At 35.1% G+C, this 25,052-nt stretch overlaps 2 protein-coding genes and 1 long non-coding RNA gene across 6 annotated transcripts in view; 1 reads left to right on the top strand and 2 right to left on the bottom strand.

Annotated features, from left to right (window-relative positions):
* Nucleotides 1-2,402: 2,402 nt before the first annotated feature.
* LOC134230924 (ubiquitin carboxyl-terminal hydrolase 24-like) overlaps nt 2,403-25,052 on the bottom strand; it is a 151,426-nt gene continuing 128,776 nt past the window's right edge. The window contains exon 59 of the transcript XR_009984451.1: nt 2,403-2,417. The gene's annotated coding sequence lies outside the window, so the exon portion shown is untranslated. The remainder of the gene's footprint in view (nt 2,418-25,052) is intronic.
* On the top strand, nt 11,218-12,754 carry LOC134230903 (uncharacterized). The gene is made up of 5 exons (XR_009984443.1): nt 11,218-11,642; nt 11,754-11,799; nt 12,324-12,407; nt 12,515-12,596; nt 12,682-12,754. It is a non-coding gene; the product is annotated as an uncharacterized LOC134230903 (long non-coding RNA).
* Nucleotides 19,010-23,884, bottom strand: LOC134230902 (uncharacterized). 4 transcript variants are annotated; one of them, XM_062712769.1, is made up of 3 exons: nt 23,811-23,884; nt 23,218-23,394; nt 19,010-20,580 (listed from the first exon to the last, which is right to left on the bottom strand). In XM_062712769.1, exons 2-3 carry the CDS (start codon nt 23,365-23,367, stop codon nt 20,260-20,262), a joined length of 471 nt encoding a protein of 156 aa, XP_062568753.1. In that variant the 5' UTR covers nt 23,368-23,394; nt 23,811-23,884; the 3' UTR covers nt 19,010-20,259. The 4 variants fall into 4 exon arrangements, with proteins under 4 accessions (XP_062568753.1, XP_062568751.1, XP_062568752.1 ...); XM_062712767.1 differs by having other exon boundaries at nt 23,793-23,871; XM_062712768.1 differs by lacking the exon at nt 23,811-23,884 and adding an exon at nt 23,682-23,788.

Here is a 25,052-nt window from a genome sequence, read left to right as displayed (position 1 = left end):
TTATTTGTTTTAGTAAGTTGTTATTGTGACACTTGTTATGAGTTTTAGTTGTTCTGAGTTTTAGTTATTTGCTGTTGTTGTGATATTGAATCATTTGTTATTGTTATGAGTGTGTGTTTGTTTCTTTGTCTAATCTTCTCTGTTTTCTCTTTGCTGGGACTTCATCGTTGGTAATGATGGAATAAGGATTTGGAGGCGGCGGGCTCTTCATCGTTGGATGACTTGGAGGAGGCTGGGCATATTGGATTGGAACAGCATGCCAACAACGCTGGAATGGAGGTATTTAGACATTGTTAAGGAAAAGCAGAGGTGAGATTGTTTTTATTATTATTTTTGCACTCCTACTAAGTACTAACTTTTCCCTCCCCTCCCCCACTCTCATCAAAATTTTTGTAGTGGTTCTTTCAATTTGGTTTCTGTTGTGTTTTTGTTTCTTTGTCTAATCTTCTCTGTTTTCTCTTTGCCGGCACTTCTTCGTTGGAGATGATGGAATAAGGATTTGGAGGCGGCGGGCTCTTCATCATTGGATGACTTGGAGGAGGCTGGGCATATTGGATTGGAACAGCATGCCAACAACGCTGGAATGGAGGTATTTAGACATTGTTAAGGAAAAGTAGAGGTGAGATTGTTTTTATTATTATTTTTGCACTCCTACTAAGTACTAACATTTCCTTCCCCTACCCCACTCTCATCACTTTTTTTTGTAATGGTTCTTTTGGTTTGGTTTCTGTTGTGTTTTTGTTTCTTTGTCTAATCTTCTCTGTTTTCTCTTTGCCGGGACTTCATCGTTGGAGATGATGGAATAAGGATTTGGAGGCGGCGGGCTCTTCATCGTTGGATGACTTGGAGGAGGCTGGGCATATTGGATTGGAACAGCATGCCAACAACGCTGGAATGGAGGTATTTAGACATTGTTAAGGAAAAGCAGAGGTGAGATTGTTTTTATTATTATTTTTGCACTCCTACTAAGTACTAACTTTTCCCTCCCCTCCCCCACTCTCATCAAAATTTTTGTAGTGGTTCTTTCAATTTGGTTTCTGTTGTGTTTTTGTTTCTTTGTCTAATCTTCTCTGTTTTCTCTTTGCCGGCACTTCTTCGTTGGAGATGATGGAATAAGGATTTGGAGGCGGCGGGCTCTTCATCATTGGATGACTTGGAGGAGGCTGGGCATATTGGATTGGAACAGCATGCCAACAACGCTGGAATGGAGGTATTTAGACATTGTTAAGGAAAAGTAGAGGTGAGATTGTTTTTATTATTATTTTTGCACTCCTACTAAGTACTAACATTTCCTTCCCCTACCCCACTCTCATCACTTTTTTTTGTAATGGTTCTTTTGGTTTGGTTTCTGTTGTGTTTTTGTTTCTTTGTCTAATCTTCTCTGTTTTCTCTTTGCCGGGACTTCATCGTTGGAGATGACGGAATAAGGATTTGGAGGCGGCGGGCTCTTCATCGTTGGATGACTTGGAGGAGGCTGGGCATTTTGGATTGGAACAGCATGCCAACAACGCTGGAATGGAGGTATTTAGATGTTGTTAAGGAAAAGCAGAGGTGAGATTGTTTTTATTATTATTTTTGCACTCCTACTAAGTACTAACATTTCCCTCCCCTCCCCCACTCTCATCACTTTTTTTTGTAATGGTTCTTTTGGTTTGGTTTCTGTTGTGTTTTTGTTTCTTTGTCTAATCTTCTCTGTTTTCTCTTTGCCGGGACTTCATCGTTGGAGATGACGGAATAAGGATTTGGAGGCGGCAGGCTCTTCATCGTTGGATGACTTGGAGGAGGCTGGGCATATTGGATTGGAACAGCATGCCAACAACGCTGGAATGGAGGTATTTAGATGTTGTTAAGGAAAAGCAGAGGTGAGATTGTTTCATTATTATTTTTGCACTCCTACTAAGTACTAACATTTCCCTCCCCTCCCCCACTCTCATCACTTTTTTTTGTAATGGTTCTTTTGGTTTGGTTTCTGTTGTGTTTTTGTTTCTTTGTCTAATCTTCTCTGTTTTCTCTTTGCCGGGACTTCATCGTTGGAGATGACGGAATAAGGATTTGGAGGCGGCGGGCTCTTCATCGTTGGATGACTTGGAGGAGGCTGGGCATTTTGGATTGGAACAGCATGCCAACAACGCTGGAATGGAGGTTTTTCTTTGTATTTTTTTTATGTTAGGTCTCAATGTTATTTTAGTTATTTATTGTTTTTTATTTTGTTTAGATTGTTAGTTTTTGTTGTTGTATGTTTATTAGGTTGTTATTATTGTTATTTGCTTATTTTGTTCTTATTATAGTTTTTAGCTCTACTGGTCAGAGACCAGAAGAGCTTATGCGATAGTAATGCGTCCGTCGTCCGTCCGTCTGTCCGTCTGTCTGTCTGTCTGTCTGTCCGTCTGTCTGTCTGTAAACAATTTTTCAAAATGCTACTCCTCCTACAGTTTTAGTCTGATTTCAATATAACTTGGCACACAAGTAGACTACACTAAGATACATAATTCTGTGTATCGGTTTTTGATTTCGATGAACGGTGTTGCCGTGGTTACTAAAAATAGAAATTTCTGTAAGATTCTTTCAAAATGCTACTCCTCCTACAGTTTTAGTCTGATTTCAATATAACTTGGCACACAAGTAGACTACACTAAGATACATAATTTTATATATCGTTTTTTGATTTCGATGAACGGTGTTGCCGTGGTTACTAAAAATAGAAATTTCTGTGAAATTCTTTCAAAATGCTACTCCTCCTACAGTTTTAGTCTGATTTTAATATAACTTGGCACACAAGTGGACTACACTAAGATACACAATTCTGTGTATCGGTTTTTAATTTCGATGAACGGTGTTGCCTTGGTTACTAAAAATAGAAATTTCTGTGAAATTCTTTCAAAATGCTACTCCTTCTACAGTTTTAGTCTGATTTCAATATAACTTGGCACACAAGTAGACTACAATAAGATACATAATTCTGTGTATCAGTTTTTGATTTCGATGAACGGTGTTCCTTGGTTACTAAAAATAGAAATTTCTGTGAAATTCTTTCAAAATGCTACTCCTTCTACAGTTTTAGTCTGATTTCAATATAACTTGGCACACAAGTAGACTACACTAAGATACATAATTCTATGTATCAGTTTTTGATTTCGATGAACGGTGTTGCCGTGGTTACTAAAAATAGAAATTTCTGTGAAATTCTTTCAAAATGCTACTCCTCCTACAGTTTTAGTCTGATTTCAGTATAACTTGGCACACAAGTAGACTACACTAAGATACACAATTCTGTGTATCAGTTTTTGATTTCGATGAACGGTGTTGCCATGGTTACTAAAAATAGAAATTTCTGTGAAATTCTTTCAAAATGCTACTCCTTCTACAGTTTTAGTCTGATTTCAATATAACTTGGCACACAAGTAGACTACAATAAGATACATAATTCTGTGTATCGGTTTTTGATTTCGATGAACGGTGTTGCCGTGGTTACTAAAAATAGAAATTTCTGTGAAATTCTTTCAAAATGCTACTCCTTCTACAGTTTTAGTCTGATTTCAATATCACTTGGACCACAAGTAGACTACAATAAGATACATAATTATATATCAGTTTTTGATTTCGATGAACGGTGTTGCCGTGGTTACTAAAAATAGAAATTTCTGTGAAATTCTTTCAAAATGCTACTCCTTCTACAGTTTTAGTCTGATTTCAATATAACTTGGCACACAAGTGGACTACACTAAGATACATAATTCTGTGTATCGGTTTTTGATTTCGATGAACGGTGTTGCCGTGGTTACTAAAAATAGAAATTTCTGTGAAATTCTTTCAAAATGCTACTCCTTCTACAGTTTTAGTCTGATTTCAATATAACTTGGCACACAAGTAGACTACACTAAGATACATAATTCTGTGTATCGGTTTTTGATTTCGATGAACGGTGTTGCCATGGTTACTAAAAATAGAAATTTCTGTGAAATTCTTTCAAAATGCTACTCCAAATACAATTTTAGTCTGATTATAATATAAATGTGGCATGCAAGTAGACTGCACTAAGAACATAAAGAGACTTAATCAAGGATCATCATTTATTTATTGCTGTTGAAAAGTTTCAATTTTCAACTGCTTAAGTACTTTTCTCTTCCTTTGCTATAAGTACAAACCAGTAGAGCTTCAGTCTCGACAGAGACTTCTGGTTTGTTAATGAGGGTTGTAAAAGTTGTTAATTTTCATGTTTTATTTGTTATTTGTTGCAATAGGTTTTTAATGTTTTTGGTTATTGTTACTGTTAAGTTTTAGCTTTTGTTAGTGTTGTTAAATTTGTTATTTTAATGAGTCATAATGTTATTGTTATGATTGATAGATATTTGTTATCTATCAGTATACAAGTTATTGGCTATTGTTTTGAATATGCTAGTTAGGTTATTGGTATGGGGATCATTCATTGTTATATTTACATGTATAGGGGGATATTAGTTATTTATGATGTTATAGTTATGAGTTTTAGTTATTTGTTATTTGTTTGAGTTTTTATTAGTTGAAATTGTTATGAGTCAGTTATTTGTTATTTGTGACAGTTATGAGCATTTGTTGTTATTTGTTTTAGTAAGTTGTTATTGTGACACTTGTTATGAGTTTTAGTTGTTCTGAGTTTTAGTTATTTGCTGTTGTTGTGATATTGAATCATTTGTTATTGTTATGAGTGTGTGTTTGTTTCTTTGTCTAATCTTCTCTGTTTTCTCTTTGCTGGGACTTCATCGTTGGTAATGATGGAATAAGGATTTGGAGGCGGCGGGCTCTTCATCGTTGGATGACTTGGAGGAGGCTGGGCATATTGGATTGGAACAGCATGCCAACAACGCTGGAATGGAGGTATTTAGACATTGTTAAGGAAAAGCAGAGGTGAGATTGTTTTTATTATTATTTTTGCACTCCTACTAAGTACTAACTTTTCCCTCCCCTCCCCCACTCTCATCAAAATTTTTGTAGTGGTTCTTTCAATTTGGTTTCTGTTGTGTTTTTGTTTCTTTGTCTAATCTTCTCTGTTTTCTCTTTGCCGGCACTTCTTCGTTGGAGATGATGGAATAAGGATTTGGAGGCGGCGGGCTCTTCATCGTTGGATGACTTGGAGGAGGCTGGGCATATTGGATTGGAACAGCATGCCAACAACGCTGGAATGGAGGTATTTAGACATTGTTAAGGAAAAGTAGAGGTGAGATATTTTTTATTATTATTTTTGCACTCCTACTAAGTACTAACATTTCCTTCCCCTACCCCACTCTCATCACTTTTTTTTGTAATGGTTCTTTTGGTTTGGTTTCTGTTGTGTTTTTGTTTCTTTGTCTAATCTTCTCTGTTTTCTCTTTGCCGGGACTTCATCGTTGGAGATGACGGAATAAGGATTTGGAGGCGGCGGGCTCTTCATCGTTGGATGACTTGGAGGAGGCTGGGCATTTTGGATTGGAACAGCATGCCAACAACGCTGGAATGGAGGTATTTAGAGTTGTTAAGGAAAAGCAGAGGTGAGATTGTTTTTATTATTATTTTTGCACTCCTACTAAGTACTAACATTTCCCTCCCCTCCCCCACTCTCATCACTTTTTTTTGTAATGGTTCTTTTGGTTTGGTTTCTGTTGTGTTTTTGTTTCTTTGTCTAATCTTCTCTGTTTTCTCTTTGCCGGATTGTCATCTTTGGAGATGGTACTCATCGTTGGATGACTTGGAGGAGGCTGGGCATATTGGATTGGAACAGCATGCCAACAACGCTGGAATGGAGGTATTTAGATGTTGTTAAGGAAAAGCAGAGGTGAGATTGTTTCATTATTATTTTTGCACTCCTACTAAGTACTAACATTTCCCTCCCCTCCCCCACTCTCATCACTTTTTTTTGTAATGGTTCTTTTGGTTTGGTTTCTGTTGTGTTTTTGTTTCTTTGTCTAATCTTCTCTGTTTTCTCTTTGCCGGGACTTCATCGTTGGAGATGACGGAATAAGGATTTGGAGGCGGCAGGCTCTTCATCGTTGGATGACTTGGAGGAGGCTGGGCATATTGGATTGGAACAGCATGCCAACAACGCTGGAATGGAGGTATTTAGATGTTGTTAAGGAAAAGCAGAGGTGAGATTGTTTCATTATTATTTTTGCACTCCTACTAAGTACTAACATTTCCCTCCCCTCCCCCACTCTCATCACTTTTTTTTGTAATGGTTCTTTTGGTTTGGTTTCTGTTGTGTTTTTGTTTCTTTGTCTAATCTTCTCTGTTTTCTCTTTGCCGGGACTTCATCGTTGGAGATGACGGAATAAGGATTTGGAGGCGGCGGGCTCTTCATCGTTGGATGACTTGGAGGAGGCTGGGCATTTTGGATTGGAACAGCATGCCAACAACGCTGGAATGGAGGTTTTTCTTTGTATTTTTTTTATGTTAGGTCTCAATGTTATATTAGTTATTTATTGTTTTTTATTTTGTTTAGATTGTTAGTTTTTGTTGTTGTATGTTTATTAGGTTGTTATTATTGTTATTTGCTTATTTTGTTCTTATTATAGTTTTTTGTTAATGAGGGTTGTAAAAGTTGTTAATTTTCATGTTTTATTTGTTATTTGTTGCAATAGGTTTTTAATGTTTTTGGTTATTGTTACTGTTAAGTTTTAGCTTTTGTTAGTGTTGTTAAATTTGTTATTTTAATGAGTCATAATGTTATTGTTATGATTGATAGATATTTGTTATCTATCAGTATACAAGTTATTGGCTATTGTTTTGAATATGCTAGTTAGGTTATTGGTATGGGGATCATTCATTGTTATATTTACATGTATAGGGGGATATTAGTTATTTATGATGTTATAGTTATGAGTTTTAGTTATTTGTTATTTGTTTGAGTTTTTATTAGTTGAAATTGTTATGAGTCAGTTATTTGTTATTTGTGACAGTTATGAGCATTTGTTGTTATTTGTTTTAGTAAGTTGTTATTGTGACACTTGTTATGAGTTTTAGTTGTTCTGAGTTTTAGTTATTTGCTGTTGTTGTGATATTGAATCATTTGTTATTGTTATGAGTGTGTGTTTGTTTCTTTGTCTAATCTTCTCTGTTTTCTCTTTGCCGGGACTTCATCATTGGAGATGATGGAATAAGGATTTGGAGGCGGCGGGCTCTTCATCGTTGGATGACTTGGAGGAGGCTGGACATATTGGATTGGAACAGCATGCCAACAACGCTGGAATGGAGGTATTTAGACATTGTTAAGGAAAAGCAGAGGTGAGATTGTTTCATTATTATTTTTGCACTCCTACTAAGTACTAACATTTCCCTCCCCTCCCCCACTCTCATCACTTTTTTTATAGTTGTTCTTTCAATTTGGTTTCTGTTGTGTTTTTGTTTCTTTGTCTAATCTTCTCTGTTTTCTCTTTGCCGGGACTTCATCGTTGGAGATGATGGAATAAGGATTTGGAGGCGGCGGGCTCTTCATCGTTGGATGACTTGGAGGAGGCTGGACATAGCATGCCAACAACGCTGGAATGAAGATTTTTCTTTGTATTTTTTTTAATGTTAGGTCTCAATGTTATATTAGTTATTTATTGTTTTTTATTTTGTTTTTTGTTAATGGGGGTTGTAAAAGTTGTTAATTTTCATGTTTTATTTGTTATTTGTTACATTATGTTTTTAATGTTTTTGGTTATTGTTACTGTTAAGTTTTAGCTTTTGTTAGTGTTGTTAAATTTGTTATTTTAATGAGTCATAATGTTATTGTTATGATTGATAGATATTTGTTATCTATCAGTGTATAAGTTATTGGCTATTGTTTTGAATATGCTAGTTCTTTGTTATTGGTATGGGGATCAGTCATTTGTTATATTTACATGTATAGGGGGATATTAGTTATTTATGATGTTATGAGTTTTAGTTATTTGTTATTTGTATGAGTTTTTATGAGTTTAAATTGTTATGTCGCGTCAGTTATTTGTTATTTGTGACAGTTATGAGCATTTGTTGTTATTTGTTTTAGTTAGTTGTTATTGTGACACTTGTTATGAGTTTTAGTTGTTCTGAGTTTTAGTTATTTGCTGTTGTTGTGATTTTGAATCATTTGTTATTGTTATGAGTGTTATCTAGTTGTTATTGTTATGATTTTTACTTATTTGTTATTGTGACAGTTGTTATGAGTTTTAGTTATTTGTTATTGATATGAATTTTTGTTATTTGATTTGGTAGAGATTTTTAGTTATTTGTTATTGTTATGAATTTTTGTTAATTGTTATTGTTATGAGGTTCCTTTGTTATTCACCCCATTATCTGTTTTGCTTTTGTTTATTGATTTTATGTTTTAAGTGCATTCCTTTCCCCTTCCCTGATCCTGGTAAGTTTGTATTTAAGCCCTTATCTGTTTATTTTGTTTGTTGATTTCATATTTTAAGTACATTCCTTTCCCCTTCCCTGATCCTGTTAAGTTTGTATTTAAGCCTTTATCTGTTTATTTTGTTTATTGATGTACATCATGTTTTAAGTACATTCCTTTCCCCATCCCTGATCCTGTTAAGTTTGTATTTAAGCCTTTATCTGTTTATTTTGTTTATTGATGTACATCATGTTTTAAGTACATTCCTTTCCCCTTCCCTGATCCTGTTAAGTTTGTATTTCAGCCTTTATCTGTTTATTTTGTTTATTGATATCATGTTTTAAGTACACCCCCCCCCCTCCCTGAACCTGCTTAGTTTGTAATTCACCCAATCATCTGTTCATTTTGTTTAGGTGCAATCACAAGAATTCTGTGTCTAAATACATCAATCAAGCATTATTGATTTCATATTTTAAATATACACCTTTTCCCTTCCCTGATCTTGTTTAGGTTTTATTTCAGCCCTAACTGTGTTTTGTGTTTACTGCTTTCATGTTTTTTAAATACATTACTTTAAATTTCCTTTCCCTGATCCTGTTTAGTTTGTATTTATCCCATTATCTGATCATTTTGTTTTGGTGCAGTCACATGAATGCAATGTCTAAATACATCAATGAAGCACACACCGCCATTGTAGGCATTGCAATCATCGAAATTCCCTTCCACTCCTCTGATCCTGATTAGTTTGTTTGAAAGTCCTTATCTGTTTATTTTGTTTATTGATATCATGTTTTAAGTACATTTCCCCCCCTTCCCTGAACCTGTTTAGTTTTTAATTCACCCCATCATTTGTTCATTTTGGTTAGGTGCAATCACAAGAATGCAACGTCTAAATACATCAATCAAGCACACACCGCCATTGTAGGCATTGCAATCATGGGATTCCTTTCCCCTCCTCTGATCCTATTAAATTTGTATTTCAGCACTTAATTATCTGGGGTTTTTTTTTTGTTTTTCTGCCTTCATGTTTTAAGTACATTCCTTTCCCCTTCCCCGATCCTGTTTAGGTTGTATTTCAGAATGTAGAGTGGGGCCAAAATTGGGTATCAGAGTTTTACATAGGAATACATGGAAAAAATCATTACAATTCTTCACAAAGCCGTGATTGTTTATTAATTTAAAAGCATAATTAAAGTGAATCATAACAATAAACAAAAAAAATAAGTCTTTATGTGTCATATTAATTCAAAATCATTCTGAGGAAGTGTATTTTGTTCAAATCCCCCCTTCCTCCTCCTTCGAACCCACGGCATGCCAACAACGCTAGATTGGAGGTATTTCTTAGCCATTTAAGAAGATGTAAGATTGTTTCATGATTAGTTTGCCACTCCTACTTAGTACATGTACTAATATTTTCAAGATCTGCCTTTGGGTATCTACGTGATTCATGTTTCCGGGTCCGTCAGTTGTTTGCAGTGGGGATCTATGTGATTCTTGTTTCCGGGTCCCGTTGATTGTTTGCGGTGGCTATCTACGTAGTTCGTGTTTCCGAGTCCCGGCGTTTGTTTGCGATGGCTATCTACGTGATTCGTGTGTCTGAGTTCCGGCGGTTCATTGTAATGTCTATCTACGTGATTCGTGTTTCCAGGTCCCGTTGGTTGTTTGCGGTGGCCATTTTAGACGGTTATTTTGGGAGTTTTTCCTGCTTCAGTCGAAAGGTAAGAGGATTATTGTAGTTGTAAGTAGCCTTACTAAAGGTAAGAGGATTATTGTAGTTGTAAGTAGCCTTACTAAGGTGTTTCTTAGTGTTAGGTTTAGTTTGTGTAGTGTTTCCAGTAGGCCCAGTTTTGTTGTAGGTTAAGTTAGTAAGCTTTAGTTTCTAGTTTTACAAATTAGAGTTCTTTAAGAGTTTAGGGCCATTATTGTAATTAAGGTATTTGTTAGTTAGTGCTTGTAGTGGATAGGTTTGCATGATTAACACCCTAACAAGCACGAGGGGCGATCAGAAAATAAATCAAGTAATATTATTCCATAGAAATTCTTCTTAACTATATTGATAGTGTTGTTGGTATCTCATCAACAAAGGTACATGAAATTTTACCAAGCACCTCAACCTACGAAAAGTATGGATACTGCATCTCTTGACACCAGAACAAAAGACAACGTGTTTGAAATTTGCTAGAAAACTTAAAAATCTATAAAAACTGTGACAGGATAAAAAATTGTTGACTTTCTAACAGGTGATGAAACTTGAATGTACTTTTTTGAGCAAAGAAAAATTAACAATATGACAAGGGTAAGAAAAAATAGCGAACGTCCTGTCATTGCAAAAAGGTGTCAGAGTGCCAAGAAAATTTTCTTTAATTCTAGTGGCCCTGTTGTGCAAATTCCAACTCTGAAAGGTAGTTGTATCTCGGGACGATTTTACTAAAAACAATTAAAGTATTTGAAAAGAAAAGGCTAAAGACAGGCTTGAAGAACATAAAGCTCGTTCATGACAATGCTCTAGCTCATAAGAGTAAAACAGTTCAAAGTATTTGAAGTATGTAAATGTTGTTCAGCTCCCACATCCACCGTGTTCTCCCGACCTAAGTCCTTGTGACTTTTTCTTATTTCTTAGACTGAAACAAATGTTATCTGGACATTGCTATACTTCGCGCAGTGCAGTTGGTAGTGCTGTTTATCAGTACTTAGACAGTATTACAAGGAAAGACTACCTCGGGGCTTTAAATCATGGATATGCAAAAGTGTGTGAATGTAAAAGGGGGTTATTTTGAAGGATTTAACTAGTTTACATGTGGATACATATTGTTGTCATTATTTTATGATATACTTGCAGAATTTTCTGATCGTCCCTCGTAACAAGCTACTAAAACTACTAACGTCTGCTAAATGTTGTGTGACGCGTCTAGTGTGTTGGTGTTAGTGTTTGTGTGCTTGTCACCTCTCGCTTTCAGCCATCACCACTGGCTAGCAGCAATGTGAAAAGGGAAGGAATTTTTATGTTTTCCCCTGCCAGTACATAGCCTCTCCACAACAAGTCCTATGCGATGCCTCCACGTGGAAGCAGACGGATACTGGGTAGCTATTGGTCCCAGGCTAAGTTCGCAAGGGCGCATGGGAAGATTAGTCTCCAAAGTTTTTGCAAGCACCTTATCTAGGAGAGAAAAATGATCACAATCCCGATTTAATATAAGACTTGATTGATTTCAGTGGTAACTGGTAATAGGAATGAACTTTTGTCCATTGTCTGTCTTTGTCATTTTTGTGAAAACTCACACTTTCATCTTCATCGGGCCAAAATCAACCAAAGTTGGCAGAGTATCCTTGGGTAAATGAGATTTCAGTTCATTCAAATGAAGCCCCATGTCCTCTTCTAAAGAGAGATTATTACAAATAAGTGAAAATTAATATGACATCTTTTAAAAATCTTCTTTTAAAGATCAACTGGAGCAGGAAAGGTGACCCTTGTGTGGAATTATCCTCAGGTAGTGTACATTCAAATTTATTCAAATCTAGACCCCCCTATTAGGGTGGTGCTAGAATGAGGGATCAAAAATATACATTGGAAATTTTTTTAAAGAGACATTGTGACACACAAAGGGGAAATTTGACAAAGGTAGAATTTTTGCATGACCCTTGTCAATTTTTTTCAATTCCTGAAAGAATTTGGTTTCAGGAAATTACAGATTTCAGACACTAAAAACTCAATTTTTATGGAGAAAAATATAAATAAATTAATTTCAGTATGCCCCAATACATTGCACTAAAAGATTGTTTTACTTCTTTCCTCATATTGTATGTGCTCAGAAAAGTTGAATAAGTTACCATGACCTTAAGTACCTAAGAATAAATGTAGGTACACCAAGAATTTTGATACAGTATTTTTAAAAAGCTATATGCAGCAGCCAACATGGCCCAAAGTGGTAAACAATAAGTTTCTCTGTTAAATGAAGTTTTTCAATTGATAGGAAGAGTGTTTCCCCTTTGATATCTCTTTTGTCTTTTTAAGCGGAAGAAAGTTGAGGCTGACCAGGATCCTGAAGTGAGGAGGAGTCCCTCTCCCATTAAACTGCATTCATGAGCAGAAAGTATGGTAAGATTCAGACTTTACTTCTTGTATAATTTCCTGACTTAATTTTTTTTGCTTGCCAATTGAGATTAGCTGTACCAAGCTTTAACCTCTGGACTTTTAATTGATAGAATTACAATGGAGGACCAGGGTCAATCAATATAAGAAGAGTCCATGTCCTGGCTGTGTTTTTAGGCAACATTTTTAAAAGTGGTAACTAACAAGCTTGTTTTAAGCTTCTCACTTGATATGAAGTGCAGGTATCCCCCATTTGATGTTTCTGTTTGATCTATTATAGCAGAGGAAGGTTAAGACTGACAAGGAATTCTAAGGATGGAGTCCCTCTCTCATTCCACTGCGGTAATGAGGAGAAAGCATGGTAAGATTTGGGCTTTACTTCTTAATTTTTTAAAGTACTGAACATCACCAGGGCCCACTTAAACAGCCAGGAGTCTTACATGAAGTATTATTCATTTAATACTTTCTGACCAATCCTCGTAACTCTTCTCAACTCTAAAGTAACTATACATCCCTTCCCCACCCTTATTTTCCCTGTAATTCTTATTCCAACTTTATTGTCTTATTTGATAACTGATTTTCCAGCTAATAATGTTGTAATGATAATGTTTACTTGAAATCTTTTGATTATTATATTGCATTGAATTATCAAGAACTAAAATTCTCTCCCTTGCATATTTTCAAGGACTTTGACAAGGGAAGAATGGGGGGGGGGGGGGGGGGGGGACCAGGGCTGACCAAGAGAAGAAGTGTCCATTGCCAAGCTTTGTCCAGCAGCCAATATCTGATTAAGAAGTGAGTAAAAAGCTTTTTTGGCAATTTTCAAATTTTCCATGTACTTGTAATTCAAGTTTGTTCAAATCATGGGTTCAGGAGGATTTACTTCTGTTGCAGAACAGCAAGACCATGTTAGCTGCAATAACACTGAAGCATTCCAAGGTTGTATGCTGGTATTGGCCCCATTTCCAAGAATGAGCAGGTTATCATGATTCAGCAAGAGTCCAAAGAGATCAACTGGGGCTGACCTGAAAATAAAGGTAAGACACAGGTTCTACTAACTCCTTCTACTGTGTGAAAATTAACTTTGCTCTCTCATTTATTAAAATTTAATTAATATTTTTAGCTCACCTGAGCTGAAAGCACAAGTGAGCTATTCTGATCAAAATTTGTCTGTAGTCAGTCCGTCTGTCTAGCTATCTGTCTGTTCATCTGTCTGTCCATCTGTAAACTTTTCACTTTTTCGACTTCTTGTCAAGAACCACTGCATTAATTTCAACCAAACTTGCCACAAAGTATCCTTGGATAAAGGGGATTCAAGTTGTTCAAATGAAGGGCCATGCCTCATTACAAGGGGAGATAAATATTAATGAAAAATTAATGGCAATTTAAAAAATTCTTCTTCTTAAGAACTACTGGGCAAGGAAAGATTTAACTTATGTGGAAACATCCTCAGCTAGTGAAGATTCAAGTTTGTACAAATAATGACCTCTGGGGGAAGGGCGGGGCCACAATGGATGATTAAAGTTTACATAGGAATATATAGGAAAAAATCTTAAAAAATCTTCTTCTTGAGAACAGCAAAGCCTTGATTGGTCATATTTATATGGAAGCATCCTCGGGTAGTGTAGATTCAAGCTTGTTCAAATCATGACCCTCTGGGGTAGGGTGGTGCCACAACGGATGTTCAAAGTTTTGCATAGGAGTATATAGCAATGTCATAATTGGTCTTGTTGATATTGAAGCATCCTCAGGTAGTATTAGGTACAGATTTGTTAAAATTACTACCCCCCAGGGTTGGGTGGGACCACAATAAATTCAAACTTAGGGAAAAAGCCACAGTTAGTCAGAAAAAAATTTAAGCATCCTTAGTTATTGAAGATTCAAGTTCGCATAAATAGAAGTTTGTTCAAATCATAACCCCCCCCCCCCCTTAAGGATAGGGACCACTTAGGTATTTACTGAATTGATGTTTTCTTAGCCACAGTGTGCTCAGGTGAGCAATGTGGCCCATGGGCCTTTTGCTTGTTGATCCCCTCATGTTCTGTTTCTTTACAGGTAGACTGGCATCCATAGATTGCTTCTTTAATAGCAGGCAAATAAATGAAATAAGCTTCAACAATAGTGCAACAATAGTGTGGAGAGTAAGGTTTGAACTGAAGCCTGATGTAGTCTGAATGAAGAAACAAAAATGTCAGAACTCAGAGGAACTATTTATATTCTTATCTTCAAACTGGACACACTTTACTGACAGAGTTCAATGGACAGTGCAGATGAGTTCATTGTTATCACAGAGTGATGGACACATTAGATAGCCAAAGACAAAGAATCAAATGGACAATGCTGATGAGTTCATTGTTATTAACAAAGTGAGTCAACGCATTAGATAGTTGGAGAATGAAACGGACAGTGCTCAGCGTACATTATTGTTAAAAAACTGATGGACACATTAAATAGATAAACTCACAAAAGTCAATGTTCAATGACAATGTTTAATTCATTGTTATTAATAAAGTCATAGACACACTAAGCAGCTTAATGCAAGGAATCTAATGGACCATGCTGAGTATCGTATAAGTAGAAATTTTAGCGAGACGCAAATTTAGAGATTTCTACCTAAAATCTTGTGTTTTATTTTTAGCAAGAAGTAATTTTAGGGATTTTTAAAATGCTAACTTAAGAAGCTGTTACACGTACAAATAATACGCAATTACTGTAAATCACTTTTTATTCGAGATAACTTTATTTTCGCGTAATTACACGAGACAGTGTGCTAGCAAAAATTAAATTCTCACGTATAATAGTATTCCTTAACATTATATAGACCAATAACCACAATTTGTGAAAATTTTGTCTCTCTAATCAAAAGTCAATGACTACCTCGCGAAAAGGTGTCGCGAAAATTTAGTGATCTACAGTAATTTTTAGCGATATTCAATTTTAGCAATGTCAGCACCCTTGCTAGTAATGCCAAAATTAAATCCTTGCTAAAAATTCTACTTATACTGTATATTGTTGTTAACAAAGTGATGGACACACTTATTAGCTAAACTCACAGAATGCACTGGATCATGCAGAGTTTATGAACAAATAACTTCATCTGACCTTTATCGTTGTATGCAGCTCTGCTCCTGATCTGTATTGTTTTGATGGATTTTTTAGCTTAAATCCGTATTTTATCATGACCTCCGTGGTAGGGCAAGGCCACCATAGGGAATCCAAGCTTTACATTAAAATATGTAGGAAAAATCTTTTAAAACCTTCTTCTCAAGAAACACTGGGCCAGAAGAGCTGAAACTAATGTGGTAGCATTCTGGAGTAATGTAGATTCTAAATAGTTCAGATCATGCCCCGTGGGGGTAGGGCAGGACCACAATAAGAAATCCAAGTGTTACATTGAACAAGAGGCCCATGGGGCAACATCGCTCACCTGAGTAGCATTGGTGATGCCGTTCTTTACCCGATTTCCCCACTGTAATATCTAGTGTTGCCTCGACCCCCCCCCCCCCCAGGGGGACACAATTTTAACAGTTTAGAATTTACACTACCCCAGGATGCTTCCACATAAGTTTCAGCTTTTATGACCCAGTGGTTCTTGAGAAGACAATTTTTAAAATTTGTTCCTATATATTTCTATGTAAAACTTGGATTCTCTATTGTGGCCCCGCCCTACCCCCGGGGGTCATGATTTGAACAATTTAGAATCTACACTACCCCAGGATGCTTCCACATAACTTTCAGCTTTTCTGGCCCAGTGGTTCTTGAGAGGAAGATTTTTAAAGTTTGTTCCTATATATTTCTATGTAAAACTTGGATTCTTTATTGTGGCCCTACCCTACCCCCAGGGGTCACAATTTTATCAATTTAAAATCTACTCTACCGCAGGATGCTTCAACATAAGTTTCAGCTTTTATGACCCAGAGGTTCTTGAGAAGAAGATTTTCAAAGATTTTTTCTATATATTTTTATGTGAAACTTGGATTCTCTATTGTGGCCCCGCCCTACCCTTGGGGGTCATGATTTGAACAATTTAGAATTTACACTACCCCAGGATGCCTCCACATAAAGTTTCAGCTTTTCTGGCCCAGTGGTTCTTGAGAAGAAGATTTTTAAAGTTTGTTCCTATATATTTCTATGTAAAACTTGGATTCTTTATTGTGGCCCCGCCCTACCCCCGGGGGCCATGATTTTAATAATTTAGAATCTACACTACCCCAGGATGCTTCCACATAAGTTATAGCTTTTCTGGCTCAGTGGTTCTTGAGAAGAAGATTTTTAGGTCACCTGAGTAACTCAGGTGACCTATTGCTATCCGTTTTTGTCTGTCGTGCGTCGTGTGTTAGCATTTAAACATTTTCAGCTTCTTCTCTGAAACCACTGAACCAATTTCAACCAAATTTGGTATACAGCATTTATGGGTGAAGGGGAACAAAAATTGTGAATTTCATGGTCCCCGCCCCCCTGGGGCCTGAGGGGTGGGGCCAAAACCTTTAAAATTAGTGCAATCTTTAAAAATCTTCTTCTTTACTCATGGACATCAAGCAGGCAAACTGTTGACATGAATGTAATGAGCATTGAGTCCTTTACCAAAATTGTGAAATTCATGGCCCCAGGGTCAGGGATTCTAGTGCTAGGGTGGGGCTATATAGATTATATAGTGAAAATGCATTTTTTCTTTGAAAATCTTCTCTGTTCCTGGGTATTAAATAAACTAACGAAGTACATACATGTAGTTATGATAAGCAAGAGTGCCTCTTCCAGATTTGTGAATTTTATGGCCCCAGGGTCAGGGGTTCTGGTGTTAGGGTGGGGCTCTATTGATTATATAGTGAAAATGCATTTATTCTTTGAAAATCTTCTTCTCTGCTTCTGGGTATTAGATAAACTAAAGCACAAAGTTATGATGAGCAAGAGTGCCTTTTCCAAAATTGTGAATTTTATGACCCCAGGGTCAGGGGTTCTGGTGTTAGGGCGGGGCTCTATTGATCATATAGGATTTTTCGAAAATGCATTAATTCTATATATATTTATGAAAATCTTCTTCTCTGCTTCTGGGTGTGTGTGAGGGGGGGGGGGGGGGGGCTATTGAATAAATTAACTTTTAGTACATAGTTATGATGAGAACATATGAGTATATTGCCTCTTCCAAAATTGTGAAATTTTGAAAACTTCCAAATGGGTTCAATAAATTGTTCTGGTGTTAACAGGAAATATTATAGTTCCAGAGCAGTATTCACAATTTCTGTATATAGAACAATATATTTTATTCCTTTTTCGAAAATATTTTCCTTTGCTTTTGGGTTTTATGCCAATGATTCAATTATATATATTTATGACATTATATCAAAGGTGCATCTAACACACAGTGGTTTTTTTTTTAAAATATCGCCCCCATTTTTCTGGGTTCATAAAAAACTGAAATGTGTGTGTGGGTGGGGGGCTACATTACGTACATATGAAAATAAATTAATGCTTTTAAATCTGCTCTTTGGTATTAATCAACCATTTTATGATAAAATTTGCAAAATTTTGAAATATGAGGCCCTTGGGTCAGTGGTTCCTTTGGGGTGAGGTGCACAACTGGGTATAAAGTGGAAGTGCATTTTCTCTTTGTTGGTTTGATCTACCTCTGGGTATTAAGTAAATAGAGTAAGCATACCAAGTTAATAATTATGATAAGCAATGGTGCCTCTTTCAAAAGTGTGAATGGTGAATTTCATGGCCTCTAGTTTAAAAAACGAACCAAAGTTAATTGTTTGGAAGTTGTTACACAATACTCAGGTGACCTATAAGGCCTGTGGGCCTGTTGTTTAATGACCCCACCCTATTTTTGTATTTTCTTGATTATCTCCCCTTGGGAGGGGTCTAGGCCCTTTATATTAACAATTTTAAATTTCCTTTACCTAAGTATCCTTTGTACCAAGTTTGATTAAAATTGGCCCAGTGGTTCTTGAGAAGAAGTCAAAAATGTGAAATGTTAACAGACGGACAGACAGCAAGACGGACGGACGACGGACAAAATGTGATCAGAAAAGCTCACTTGAAATCATCTTGTCTATAACCATTGGACCAGAAAGGCTAAAACGTACGTGAAAGCATCTTGGGGTAGTGGCGATTCTAAATTGTCCAAATCATGACCCCTAGGGTTAGGATGGGGTCACAATCAGTATTGCATGCTCAAAGTTATTCAGGTGAGCGATGTGGCCCATTTGTCTGTTTTTTTTAAGGTATCCTTTTCATTGTTGTGCAAGCATGTTAATGCATTCCCAATTAAATTTCATGATTAACATTGAAATAAACTATTTTTAGTCATGCAACTAAACGTGTTCAGTTCTCACTGAGTTCAAGGCGAGTCTTTTGCTCTAAAATCTCACATATTAGTACCCCCCCCCTTTCCCTCAACCTGGAGGAGGAGGGGTTTAAATGATTTTTAAAGATATTTCAATGTATAAAAATTAATGAATAAATGAGAGGGATCTGCCTTTAAATGATCAATTTAAATTATTTTGTATATTACTTTTAACAGTTGATACAGGTTCTGAAATGGTACCTCCTTTCAAAATTATGTGCTGATGATAACATCATACATGAAATGAAAAAAAGCACAGACATATGTTTAATTTCCTTTATTCTTCATAATTCCTGTCGGTCTGTTTAAAAAAAAACATTGGAAAAAAAGTAGCCAAAAGTTTGATAATGCACTAGTTGCATGAGTGTCATTCAAAACAAAACTTCTTTGGTAGGACTCCTACCTACGGTGGGACAATAGGGACACGAAATTGATTTTTCAAATACCAAAAAAAATATGTCTTAAAATTGAAAAAAAAAAATCTCAAGAAAGCGAGATAGTATCTTGTGAAAACGAAATATTATCTCGTGAAAACGACATAATTATTTTCTTGTGAGAACGACCTTATCTTGTTAAAACGACATACTTATAAAATAACTTATTTTCTCGTGAAAACGAGAAGTCATCTCGTGAAAACGAGAAATTATCTCGTAAAAACGAGATATTATTTCGTGAAAACGAAAAATTGTCTCATTTTGTGTTGGACTACAGAGGGTCTCGGTTTTGTGAGATAATTTGTCATTTTCACAAGAAAATATGTCTTTCATAAATTTTATATCGTTTTCACGAGAAAATAATAATTATGTCGTTGTCACAAGAAAATACGTCTTTTTTACGAGATAATATCACGTGAAAACGAGAAAATAAATCGTTCTCACGGGATACTCTCTCGTTTTCACAGGATAAGGCTTTATTTATGAGATAATTTAACGTTTTCACGGACAAAATGTCATTTTCACCAGATAATATTGTTACCATTTGGCCTGATTTCGGGAATCATTTTAAGCAATAATCGGGAATATGTTTCAGATATTAAAGAAATGAATTTAATTTTTGCAGATTCATGAGGACATGAACTACGACGCTTCATGCCGGCATATTTCAGTTCAAGTACCTCATGAATTTTCAAAAAATTAAATTTCATTTCTTATATTTACATTATTTTTCTGATTAGAAATGCGAAATCGGGGCACAAAAAAGTTGAGACCTATAAAAGATGAAAAAATGGAAGTGTTTGGCAGTTTGCACATTTATAATCTAATGTCATTCTTATTTACATAATAAAGTCAGGGGACACATAGAGCTGAATATTTTTTAAAAAAATACACATTTTGACATTTTAAAGTGACCCATAGCAAAATTTTCAATGCGTCAAGACAGTTGAGATCTACATGTATCCGTAGTGTATAACATGCATGATATACATTCGGGGTCACATTTACCATCTGACCATATTCCCTCTTAGAATCACAATATTAATCACAGGTACATCATAAAACATTGTATTTGACATCATATCATCTCTTTACTTCCTCTTCTCCGCGCAAGCGCGGCAAGATCACGTATAGTTTTCATGGACGACGTACGTGGTCGACTGAAAGGAAATGCTTCGTCCACAGAGTCTTCACTTTCCTGAAGTAAGGTGGCGCTAGTAGCCGTCCTTACTCCGTAATTTTCCATCGTAATATCCACACTGCTAGCAGTAGAATGAAGACTTGAGGTAGATGACATAATCTCATGACGTGGAACTCGTGTTTTACGCAATGAACGTATTGTGTCTTGTATGTCACAAAACTGTCTCTTTAAGAGAATATCATGCTGGCGTAACTGTATCTGAAATGAAAAACAAAGTTTATTTTGTGCTCTAAATTCAAACAGTTAAAGAAAATTGCATGTTAACGTGCAAAACACAAAATCTGAGTGTTTCATCGAGACATCTACAACTTTTGGGTTAATTTTTTTTTTTGGCAATTAATACGTTGCATTTTATTTCGGCTAGATAGCAGAACCATTGCGTATTATCACAGGTACTTGGGTCTTCAACTTGGTTTATAAATATGTATAATGTACCTTATTGATATGTAAAAAACATATCAAAAAGGTACATTATACATATTTTAAACCAAGATCCAAGTACCTGTGTGTATTACAGAACTGTTAAGACGGATATCAATGGCTAAATAAGCATGTTGTTACCAATGCATAGGTAAATACATATATATATATATCTGCATTTATTAGCCAAATCCACAAAAATGTTGCAAAACATAGTTTCACAGTTCATAAACTAGGTTTATTGGTTGTAAACTATAGTTTTTATATGATGAATTGTAAACTATAGTTATCTGACAGAAGGAAAGTACATAAATTAATATATTTTACAAAATCTGTAAACCATAGTTAACGCGAAAATATATCTTTCACAACCGTAATTTCCCACTATTAAATTAAAACATCGAAAACAATCATTTGCGATTGCAAAACACCCAATAAGCTTTTTAATCATGGAAATACAAAATATTACTCATTGTCAGTAAGAAATAATGCTATAGTTTAAATGGTGATTTACTGTTATTATATAAGTGATAGCTCAAAATGTGAAAATTGTGATATTCATATGGAAAATGCATATATTTTTTCTTTGAATGCCCATGTTATGTTGTGAAAGAAACACTGATTGTATATCAACTCAAAATCTATTCATTTCCCTAAATCTTTTATTATTTGGTGAAACTAGTATTTCTTATGCAAAAAATATGAAATTATTTGATTGTTTATATATCACAAACCAAAAGGTTTCATAAATGTTAACTATTTATTCAGTTTATGAAATTAAATACACATTCACTGTATGTTTATAAAATGCTGTAGGTCTCATTTTTTCGATTCTTTTTTTTTCATTTCATTTCCACATTTATAAACCGGTATTCATTTGTTGTTGTTTTTTTTCGTTAACTCTTCACTCATGTATTTTTCGGTTTGTAATCCATGCAAATTTGTCAGTTATATATAACTTATTGGTCATATATAAACCTAGTTATTAATTAACCTTGTACCTATGGAGAGGGCTTATATAGTTTATCTGCATCCATTTATGTGTTTTAATTTAAAATATGTTCAAATCATATAATAACGATTTAGTCATTTCCATGCATTTGTAAGTGCATATTTAAATGCACAAAATCTTTGTGAGCTTAGCAACAACGAATTGTAATTTCAAATCAATTAAGAATGCCACGACCAATCAAGATGAATTATTTCGGTCGTTACAGGGCCTTTGGTACAATATTGTGTACTTCGACAAAATCCTTTATAAATTGCTGACATCTCTATAGAAACGCGCAATGCATCACTTTAATGACCCAATCTCCATCGTATAAATGACATACTAAGAAAAATAATAACTCCCAACTATTTAGTTCGAAAAATATTTGGAAGATGTATGAGCAAAAAGAGACACAAGCTTAATCCAAAGCATTAACAAACGGGAAAGTTTGAACAATGTTGCTAATCCAAAATAAACAGCGATATGCATCAAATTAGTCACTGTTCTCATCAATTTGATTTGACGTGCACATCAATTCAATTTATTGCTTATCAACGGTTTCATTTAACAATGTGATGGAATTATCGTTCGAAAACATCAATTAAGACCTTGGTACAAATGATTTATTGATCTGTTAATAAAATTGAAGATACGTATTATCTTTTATCATTTTACAACATTTTTTAGAAGTCAATTCGGTTTTGAATTCGCTTACTGAATAGTTAAATTGAGGTCAATAATTCAATTGAAGAAAGTAATTTTCACGTACATCAGTTATTGCTTACATTAATTTTATTATTGCTCTCTTCAATTTAATTTAATACGAGCATAAATTCAATCGTTGATATCAATAAATCAAAATAATTTGAAGAAAGCAACAACTCAATTATTGTGCTCTTCACGTCAGCAAATTAGTGATATCAACGATTCAATTCACATTGCAATGCAATGGATAACATTAATAATTCAAAGAAATATTTATTTTATTTCGATCTTTTCCCTTACCAGTTGAATTTATCTTGAGATAAAAGTTTGGATATGTGATGTGTGTTTTCATTTTTTTTTTGGGCACTTTACAACATACGTTCTTTATACAAGGTTTATTAACTTTCTAGTAAAGGATGTTATAGGCTTTGCAACATCACTAAGTTAAGTCTTGCTTAAGCTCTTTTGCTCCAGGGAAGCATATTTGCCGAAGAAACGCTAATATAAAAAAAAATCAAATGCATTTTCTTCAATCATATTCCCGGATTTTGCTTGGAATGTGTCAGTGACAATCCACGTTTAATAAAATAACAGCGGTATATCGCAGGCTCTGTTCCAGCAAAAAGAAAACGGAATGCAGTGCCATGTCCGTTTACACAACATGCAACATCAAAAGGTTGTGACAGACATGCTCATCCATGGGACCGTATTATACTCACTAGCTCTTGTCGAACCCAACTCATGGCCTGGGCTAAATCCTCCAAGCGATCCGTCGAGTCGTCACAACTTCCGGGCGTCGTAAATCGCCTGGGCAACTTGACGTTCCCCTGTAACTCTGTGTGGCGGAGAGGGACTGTGCTGCTCTCCATTCCGATCAAATGTCTCTGTGCACTTCACTTCAAATTTAGAATCAAGGAAGTGAAAAACATTTAAAAGCTATGTACATCGAACATTGAACATTAATGCATTATGATAGTGCACTTAAAGAACACGGCACTATAAACATCATCAGTTATCAAATCTAGTCGATCAGTTCCAAATATGATAGACTGTTTTTGAAGTCCATTAAATGCTATTTTGGTTCCATCATGCAAGCATAATTTCTTGTTAAAAAGAAAGCAATAAAAAGTTTCTTTTTTCTCTCTTTTTTTAATTAAAAAAATACCAACCGTTTACAACATACACAAAAAATCCAAGAATAACTCCTTCCAGTCTCAATAGTATAAATGACATTCATGATTGTTTCTGACAATAATAAGCAGTATTACCTCACTTATACTTATCTGTTACCTACTGTTTAGCAAATGATTACCCGTCGCTTTCTAGCGGAACATGGCCGTCACCCCTTCCGACCTTGTGTTGATAAATAGCGGCTTGGGGTTTTGTTGTCGAGCATATGGGGTTTGATAATGCCCATTTACACGGCAAACTGACAAACAGTCTGTTAAAATCAATTATCAGGCTCATAATGAATATCGGGGTTTGATGAATCCCTTAGGACTTTTTTCCAGCAATTTACTCCTGTTTACTATTGACAAATGTTTCCATTTCCGAAGAGTAAAGAATTCACTGGTATTAATTACAATTTATTTAGTTTTATCATGTGTATAAGATCAGTGAATAAACAATTTTCTGAAGGCATTCGCGTTATTTTGTCCACCCTTGTTTTGCAACATGTCTGAATTTCTGAAATTTGGAAATTTGCTAGGTTAAAAAGAATGCGTTCTACCATTTTAGTTTCCTTGTGTGGTAGGTACACTAAGATACAATGTACTTCAATACAAAAGATTTAAAATTTCTGAAATTAAGAATGGAAATTTGCTAGGTTGAAAAGAATGCGTATATAAATAAATTCTTGCCAACCTTTTAGTTTTCTGTGAAAAGGTAGGTACAATGTGCTAATTGAACAATGTATTAACATATATTCAAATAGATTTAAATAATTGTACCTAAAACTTTAAAAAGTCTCAGTAAAATTATCTTCAAATGAAATAGTCTTGCGAAGATATACAAATGCAATGAATTGAAGATTCTTTAAAGATAGGTACAATTGAATTGGATCTTTTTAATTACTACGATATTGGCAATAACAACTACTCCCTTTATTATACGTCATTTCCTATGCGTCACAGCTGGCTCGAAAGTTTATCGAATCTTCATCTCGCTCCAATACAAAATATACCTATATGATATATATGTGTATTTGTATAAGTATATGATGGTTTTTGGACATTTTGAATTCACCTTTATGATTATTTTTCCTTTCATCCTTGTTGTCGTCGCTCTGTAGGTTATGTGCGTTTCCCTCCATACTCAGTATTGTCTCCAAGGATGTCATTTAGCAACTATATAATAATTGAAATTCAAATCCTTTGTGGATATGTCAATTGAACCTATCTTCAAATGAATTGTACTTTTAAATCAATTATACCTATCTTCAAATGAAAAAGTTTGACTTTAATTGAATTGAAGAAAATTCTATTAAAGATAGGTATAATTCAATGTATAAATGTTATTTATACCTATTGACCTTTGACCTTTTGATCTCAACCTA

The sequence above is a fragment of the Saccostrea cucullata genome, unplaced genomic scaffold (genome assembly GCF_032062105.1).
Source record: "Saccostrea cucullata isolate Sc308-1 unplaced genomic scaffold, CSIRO_AGI_Scuc_v1 ctg308, whole genome shotgun sequence".
NCBI classification, from domain to species: domain Eukaryota; kingdom Metazoa; phylum Mollusca; class Bivalvia; order Ostreida; family Ostreidae; genus Saccostrea; species Saccostrea cuccullata.
The sequence above is the reverse complement of the archived record's forward strand: the minus strand, read 5'-3'. Positions and strand labels throughout refer to the sequence as shown.